Here is an 8,125-nt window from a genome sequence, read left to right as displayed (position 1 = left end):
AACCGGTTGTATAGCCCGTTAGTTTTGTTTTGTTTTTTATTTTTTATTTTTAAAAAAGCATTCTAATATATAATAATATGACTAGTCTACAATCCCCGAAGAGTATTTAGACGTGATTCTAATATATCTTTGTATCGCTGTGCGGTGATTTTAAAAGAATAAGTTTTTTTTATTTAACTTTGATTTTTTATTTTTTTTATTGTTTAGACATGTTAATGATAAAAATAAATTTTTAAAAAATAAAACCTAATATTATTTTAATACATACTAATTAATTACCGTTAAATAATGAATGGAAGAAATGATATACGATGGGCGCAAAATCCTCCCGCTGCTTTAAATAACAGATCTGCAATCGATTCCCCTTATTTAAGGTGTTTACAGTTATTTGGAAGATCAGAAGAAATAAAACGCCACATTCAGGATCGTTTCATGTTCCCCGTTCAATACTTGTTTTCAGGAGTGTATTAACCTTTATTTTTAAATATATTTCGTTCGAAAAGAAATTACATTTAAATTTTTTTAATTATTTTTTATAGTTTTTTAAAAAGAATTTTGATATCCCTCGTACTTATTTTCACTTGTCTTCGCAATTCAGTTTTTGAGAAACATGGACTATAAAACTATACAATAAAGAATAAATTTGAACCAACCATAATGGTACAAAAACTATATTAAATGCAAATTCAGGAGGAAAAGGCACAATTACATCAATTTAACATTTTAAAAATCTCGGATTTCAAATTTTATCTTGAAATTTCTTATTAGAAGTTTTTAAATCTTACTCATTGGACAAAATTGATATAAATAATTAATTTTTTTAATAGTTCTCAATAAAATCTGTTACTTGTGCAGATGTAACCCTATAAAATCAACAAAATGGAGCGCTAAAATTTAAATGAAAGTATACTCAAACTATAGAGAATTGGATTTCTATACGCACAACATTACACAAAAAAGAGGAACTGAAACACAAAAAACTGAAATGCCTATTGATAGCCCAACTGAGAAAAAGCACAAGGATTGCCAGCATGGCAAAAAAAAAAAAAAAATTTGAAATCCCGCCCAAACCCGCGGGCAAGCCAAGCCAAGGCAAGGGCAGTGATTAATTCAATTTTAATAACTTCTTTTGTTTCCTAAAAACCCCTTCCCCTATCCCTCTCTTTAAGCCACACACAAACCCGCACCCAAAATTACCAAATCTCCTCATCTCCTCAAACAAACCCTAGAAACTCTCTCTCTAAGGTAAACTCGCCCCCCTTTGCCGCTGACTCACCCCGAGTCGCACCGTTTTTCAAAGTTTTTCCTCCGTTCTCACCGGTTTTCAACGTTTTATTTGCAGAAATCATCATGAAAGGCGGTAGATCAAAGTCTGATTCCAGAAACAATGACGCCAAGTGAGCTTTCGCTGTCTTAATTGTGTTTTACATAATATTAATTAGATCTGAGATCTCCTTGTGTTTTTATGATCTTTGTTCGTGGTTTTTTGCTGCTTTTTGTGGTTTTTGATTGTGATATTGTTTGTTGATTAGGCTAAAGAGAAAAGGAGCAGGAGCTGGAACCAAAGCGTCGAAGAAGGCCGCGAAGGATCCAAACAAGCCTAAAAGACCTGCTAGTGCTTTCTTCGTTTTCATGTAAGCAACTCTGTAATTCATTTTTTTTAATGAATTTTTTTTCTTGGCCTTTGAGTTATTGTGTACTGATTTTTTTTGTTTTTAATATTGAAGGGAGGATTTTAGGAAGCAGTATAAGGAGTCTCATCCAAACAATAAATCTGTTGCTGCTGTAAGCTATCTAAATAGATATTGAATATGTTTACTTTTATACTGAAATTCTTGTCTATTTGTTCGATTTTAATAGCTAAATAGAGAGTAAATTATTGATTTATGATACTTGCAATTATTTTTATAAAAAGTTTAATTTCCAAACAAAGTGATTTGTTGTTGTTTTTTATTTGCTAATCATGTAATTGCAACGGATGATATCGCTGATTATGTATTTAAAATATATATTTATTTTTTGTTGATTTTGTAAATATTTTGGTTGCTGGATGCAAATGTAATTATGTGTTTTGCTGCGAATCAGGTTGGTAAAGCAGGTGGAGACAAGTGGAAATCCTTGAGTGAAGCTGTGAGTATTTATAATGATTAAAATATCACGATTTTGTTTTTGAACTGGTCATTTGTTTATGGGTTTCCATTTGTTAATGATATTAGGAGAAAGCTCCTTTTGCGGCTAAGGCCGAGAAGAGAAAGTTTGAATACAATAAGGACATGGCTGCTTACAACAAAAGACTGGTACTCTTTTTGTCCTTGATTGCCTTTTATTTTTGGAAATTGTGCTTCTATGGAGAGTGATTGTTGTTTGCTGTCAAAATGATTGGCTTCTTCTGGGTGATGTTAGGCTGGAGGAAATGATGATGAATCTGACAAGTCCAAGTCGGAAGTGAACGACGAAGATGAGGAAGATGAGAGTGATGGAGAGGTGGTTTTCAAATCCAAACTTGATTCAACATGTAATATTTTTTCTGAGATTCTTGAGAGTTTTTTGCTGATAATCTTGTTTGGTGGTTGTTTTGTAGGAGGAAGATGATGACGAGTAAGTTGATGACGAGGAGCAGCTGGGGATGCGAGGATGAAGTGATGGGCAATTTGGTGTGGAATTGCTTAGATTGTTGTAATCACTTGCATTTCTACCTTTTAAATATTAGCTCCCTTTTTAGCTGTTGTTTAGATCTAGCCTAGGATAAAACCAAAGGAATAGTTTCAGGAGCAGCAGCCCTGGAGCTCATATGGTGGTATGTACTTATCAAATATTTTCATGCTCAATGAAGTGATTTCTTCCCCTAATGCTTGTGATGTGATGGCTGTTCATTTACCTATCATTTATTAGGATGGTGTTTGTTCATTTGACCACAGAAAAGATTTTTTAGGTCCTTTGGCATCTTGTTTATAGTCTGACCCTTGGCAGCTAAATGCATTTGTTAGCAGCGTCCGTCTAATACTCCCGCATGCTTTTCTTGCAACATCACTGAGGTTATTAGCTTTTGACTAATAGAGGAGGTATTGGAGAATGATTCTCCATGCTTTTTTGTGTGGTTTGACTCTGCTCCCTGGTCTCTTCTGGCCCTTATAATTTTGACTTTCCCATGACGTGTTTCTTGCTGCTAATCATTGTGTTCCGCCTTCATGAGGGGCTCGAGTCAAAAGTGCTGTTTTGATTTTTGATTGCTTTCTCAAAGGATTAAGAGATGACGCTGACCCTGGCAAGTATTCTCTCGAAACTCTTCACCTGAACAATTTATTTTACTCCAAAAAGTGGTCTCTTAGGAAGAATCTTGCGATGACTAGATCAGCATTATGCCATGTTCATGTAACTGCTCGTATGATCATGTGTTTGTACGGTAGCAAATGATGGGGGATTTCATCTGTTTGGCAGCTTTCACGGGCTGTCAGTGTGTGTGATCAATGCTGACATTTCTTTTGGATTGTTCACCAAACAAACTTCAGAGGTGGTTTCTACGTTTGCTGGCCATTGGAGAATATTGCGAGGTCTGCGTTGAGAAATGGTTGCGCAGACAGGCACTTCTGACGTAGACTGATAAGTTGATAATACCGTATTACCGTGATGGCCAATTTGGATTTTCCTTTGCTATGAAAAGTTTTTATATGGGTATTATTTCAGCCTTGCATTTTGGGGTCTTTTTTTTTTTTGTTATTTACAAAATAGTTTTTATATATCTAATATCATAATAATATAAAACTATTCATTCAATTTTAATAGATATTAAATTATTTATTGAACTTCACATGCAATAGTTAAGATGATTTTTGACATTTCTATCACCTCCGATTGTAAAAATTTAGCTATCTATCTAAATTCTTTTTAGTTTTTTTAAAGAACCATTAATATCTCATCAAAATAGTTTATTATTTATTTAAACTATTTTAGTTGGGACTTAATCAAGAATCCCTTTATATATATATATATATATATATATATATAAACAAAAGAAAGAAAGAAAGAAAGAAAAGGAATAGGATGCACCTTGTAAATGGCTGCTAGAGCTGTCCTAATTCCTAAGGTTACATTGCTACTAGCCTACTACAGGTAATGCTCATGGAGAAATTGTCTACCACTACATGAACGAGAAAGGCCAGTATATTGAAAGCACAATCATTTTATTTCAAGATATTAAAAAAATAAGTAATGAAAAGGAGAGTTAAAATAACCAAGCTCAAGTGCATCTAGATCTAAAACGCCACCTAGACACATCTAGAATTATAAGGTGAGGCCCACATGTGCCTGATGTTTACAAAGTAAAATCCACACAAACATGTCTCTTCGGTTTTTTAAAGTCAATGGACACACCTTGTCTCCTCGGAAATTTTATGCATCTTCCGATGTATGAAAATCATGTTTGAGTTTTGGGAACAAAAAACTCCAATCTCAACTTTTTTATACTTTCATGGATGCCTCTAAGAACTCTCTAATCTTGTTTTAAAAGTATGAGATGATTGAATGATTTTTCGAACATCATTGCAATTATCTATTTAAATATTGGATTTTGTTTGAAGTAAATAATAAGAAAAACTATAATTAAAAAAAAAAAGCCAAGAAAACTAAGTCTAGACGTGCCTGAGCTTGAAATAATGACCCAGATGCACTTGGACTTGCATGCTCATGTTCTTGCATTTATCCTTTAAAAATAAACACTGGGCACACTTGAATTTCTAAAAGAACCTGGAAACACTTGGGTTTCAAGGCTAAACATTTCCCCCTACTTTTTTTTGTAAAGATAACAAACAACACATTATCTACTCGAGAAGACAATACATCATTCAATGCAATAGTTTCCAGTCATCTTTGATGGCTAGAAAATTTAGATCCTAGCTTTGGGATTCTGAAAAACTCAATTTCAAGTTCTTTTAATCTAAAAACATACAAGGAAAAAAAACATCATAAAAACTTCTTAAACCATATTTATAATCACAAGTATAAAAACTCAAAATCAAATCAAAGTAAATTTTCTAAGTCTAGTCTACTTTTTTCTACATCATTAAAGGCCGAAACCATTTCTATTGAGCTTATATCTTGAAAACAAACCCATTAACACCAAAATCAGAGTTATTGGTTGTCAAAATATGGCTGGGTTTAAGTTCTTTCTTCTCTCATTTTCTAGTGATTCTCCTTCTCCTCTCTCAAATGTAAAGGAAACGAGGTTTTATGTATGAAATGCAAATTTTAAAAATAATAGGGGTCAAAGTGTAAGAAGACATGCCACCTTTTTTTTTTTTTGTTAATTTCAATCATTTTCTTTTTAATATTTTTAACCGAATCCTATACTTTCATTTTGTAATAGCAATATGTAATGTAATACTTAAATAATTTTTTCCACAATGCATATGCAATATCATGCATAACAAATCAAATATCAACAAATAGAATAATGCCAACATAACTTCTGAACGAAAATGAAAGAAATGAAATTTAATTTTCAAAGCAAAAAAAAAATTCTAAAAAGGAAAAAAATGCCATAAATAATGACATGAATAGTAAAAATAGTTTCCATGACCACACATTAAAACCCAAAATTTTTTATTGTGTTTAAAAAATAACTAGTGGTATCTTGGTGTCTATTTTAAAGAAATAAAAAAAATCACAAGTTGAGATATTTTTTTTATTTTTTATGAGCCATTAAATTTTAATTAAGAGGAAGATATAAATCAGTGATGGAGCACCATGAAACTGATGTTAAAACACCTGGGACCACTTCTGGGCCCTCGAGGCTAAAACATGAAATATCCATCGTCAACCAACTAATTAGGCTTAATTATCTAAGCACTGTTGCTCCAAATCCCTCCATCTTTACCTGTTAATCGAAGGATCAGCACTAGCAGGAAATAAAACGAACATGGACACGTTTGTTTTTTATAGGATAATCCAAACCAAACGGGCCCAAAAGAGTCATGGTCCATGCCCATGTGCACATGACCCCTCCTATGTTCAGAGCTTGTGCTTGCCCCTTGGCATGGGGGTGTGATCCATTAGAGAGAGACAGGAAAATAAAAATAAAAATGATGGCAACAGCTCCTGGAAAATGCTTCCTGGTCACCGGCCCTCCGGTAAGTAACATCAAAATCACTCTTTTTACATACAGTTTTCAATGAATTTCTAAGTGGGAAATGTCTCCACTCTCTTGCAAAGTCTCAAAGAAATGTGCTGTGTCAATGGCAGGGTGTAGGTAAAACCACACTGATAATGAGAGTGTTTGAAACCCTCAAAACCTCAAACCCCACCTTGAAAATTCAAGGTTTTTACACTAGTAATGCCTCTCTCTCCCTCTCTCACTCTTTGCTTGTCTTCTCTTGTTAATTACACTTTTTTTTTTTTGAAGTAGAAAACACATGTTAATAATAGTTGTTTTTTGTGATCATTAGGGGAGATTAGAGAAGGGATTGAGAGGGTTGGCTTTGAAGTTGTCACTTTAGATGGACGCAAAGCCCCTCTTGCCTCCACCACCATTTCTACGTAATTTCTCTCTCTTTTATAATCATTTACGTAGAACTCAAGTGCAAGCAGTTAAAAAGCAAGGATCTCTGTTACGTATACCTGGGATTGCATAAAATTATCACTACAGTGGATGATTGTCCCTGGCTTTTTTTTTTTTAATTCGATGCATTTGAACTTCAAATCCTGAAAAAATCAATTAAAGAAATGCAATTGTTACTTTTGGGATAAAAAATCAAACAGGGTTTTTTCTTGCTTTTTGAATTTTTTTTTAACAGTAGCTACTGAATTGTGTCCCATGTATAAGGTAGATGTGGTGATTTCATTTGATTTGGAATTACTGTCTCTATATCGGTATTTGCCAACAAGATTCTGTATTGGTTCAACTAGGATGGTTTAATTTCCTGTCATGAGTTATTTGTTGTTTTACTTGTCTTGTTAGTTATCTCCAGCTGAAGTATCTCATAATTTCAGCCCAGAGTCTATCAGATGGCCCACAGTTGGGAAGTATAAAGTAGACATTGCATCATTTGAGGCTCTGGCATTGCCTGAGTTGCAGGTGAGTTGATTTCTTTGAACAATCTATTGGTTAATAATGCAAATCTCTTCATGGCTCTAGTAAATGGCCCTTCAAGTAATGCACAGTTTTTGATCAATTTTTATCAGCAATTATTTGGTTGCATAAAGACTTGCGTTTCACTGCAGATTAAAGAAGATACTGATCTATTCATCATCGATGAAGTTGGCAAAATGGAGCTGTTTAGTTCATCATTCTTTCCTGCTGTTCTAAAAGTTCTTGAATCAAATATCCCACTTTTGGCTTCTATACCTATTCCAAAATTTGGCCGTGATATACCTGCAGGTATTTCAGCCGAACACACTTCTCAAAAATGCAAATATCTGCAATCACTTTCACAATCAGTAGACTGAATGTTCTCTTATTTGTTATAGATTTCTGTTGATACCACAGTGCTCAGAGATCAGGTAGAAAGGGATAAAGGCACAACATTCTAGCAAAAGTAGTTTGAAAAATATTTAAAATGCTCTTATAAATGGCGTCATTTTTCTTCTCCTTTGAGAACTTAAAGGAGGATTATTGTCTCATTAGGCTCAAAATTGAGCTAACATATAGCACGAGACCCTGTACTTTTGGGAAGTTGTTGCATTTCTTCTGCTGTACTCGTACATGATTGAATACTTAAATTGCTGCAGTTGCAAGGTTGAGGGATCATCCAGGGGCTAAAATCTTCACTTTAAGCCCGAGTAACAGGGATGCTGTCAAAGAACAAATTTACACCCAACTTGTAGATTCTGAGTAAACACTAGATGCAGCATGGATTATGGAGCTATAACTTATTCAATGTCCCTGACTCTTGCAAGCTGCATACGTTGTGATCAAACTTTATGTAGCTGAAAATATATCCTTTAAATGAGGTGGCAAACTGCATCTGGTGACCGGGAGAAGCATTAGAGTTGCGAAAATTTAATTTGCAAAAATTTGACTTTGTCAAGATGTTTCTCGTGAAAACTGTGCTTTCATTTTGTCTCGTGTTGCGACTATCTGGTTTCGTGATAGATGAGCTCTGTTTCCCTGTTAAATGATCTTTTGGAAACA

General features: G+C 33.9%; 2 protein-coding genes across 3 annotated transcripts; both read left to right on the top strand.

The window, feature by feature from the left end:
* Positions 1-1,101: 1,101 nt before the first annotated feature.
* LOC133694160 (HMG1/2-like protein) lies at positions 1,102-2,849 on the top strand. Its single transcript, XM_062115621.1, has 8 exons — positions 1,102-1,245; positions 1,343-1,397; positions 1,533-1,634; positions 1,728-1,785; positions 2,086-2,130; positions 2,217-2,297; positions 2,404-2,484; positions 2,582-2,849. Exons 2-8 carry the CDS (start codon positions 1,351-1,353, stop codon positions 2,600-2,602), a joined length of 435 nt encoding a protein of 144 aa, XP_061971605.1. The 5' UTR covers positions 1,102-1,245; positions 1,343-1,350; the 3' UTR covers positions 2,603-2,849.
* A 3,116-nt stretch (positions 2,850-5,965) lies between these two features.
* On the top strand, positions 5,966-8,109 carry LOC133694680 (uncharacterized). 2 transcript variants are annotated; one of them, XM_062116320.1, is made up of 6 exons: positions 5,966-6,125; positions 6,238-6,325; positions 6,441-6,531; positions 6,985-7,069; positions 7,216-7,372; positions 7,462-7,679. In XM_062116320.1, exons 1-6 carry the CDS (start codon positions 5,970-5,972, stop codon positions 7,470-7,472), a joined length of 588 nt encoding a protein of 195 aa, XP_061972304.1. In that variant the 5' UTR covers positions 5,966-5,969; the 3' UTR covers positions 7,473-7,679. The 2 variants fall into 2 exon arrangements, with proteins under 2 accessions (XP_061972304.1, XP_061972303.1); XM_062116319.1 differs by lacking the exon at positions 7,462-7,679 and adding an exon at positions 7,723-8,109 and having other exon boundaries at positions 5,969-6,125.
* The last annotated feature ends 16 nt before the right edge of the window (positions 8,110-8,125 follow it).

Source organism: Populus nigra, chromosome 5 (genome assembly GCF_951802175.1).
Source record: "Populus nigra chromosome 5, ddPopNigr1.1, whole genome shotgun sequence".
NCBI classification, from domain to species: Eukaryota; Viridiplantae; Streptophyta; class Magnoliopsida; order Malpighiales; family Salicaceae; genus Populus; species Populus nigra.
The sequence above is the reverse complement of the archived record's forward strand: the minus strand, read 5'-3'. Positions and strand labels throughout refer to the sequence as shown.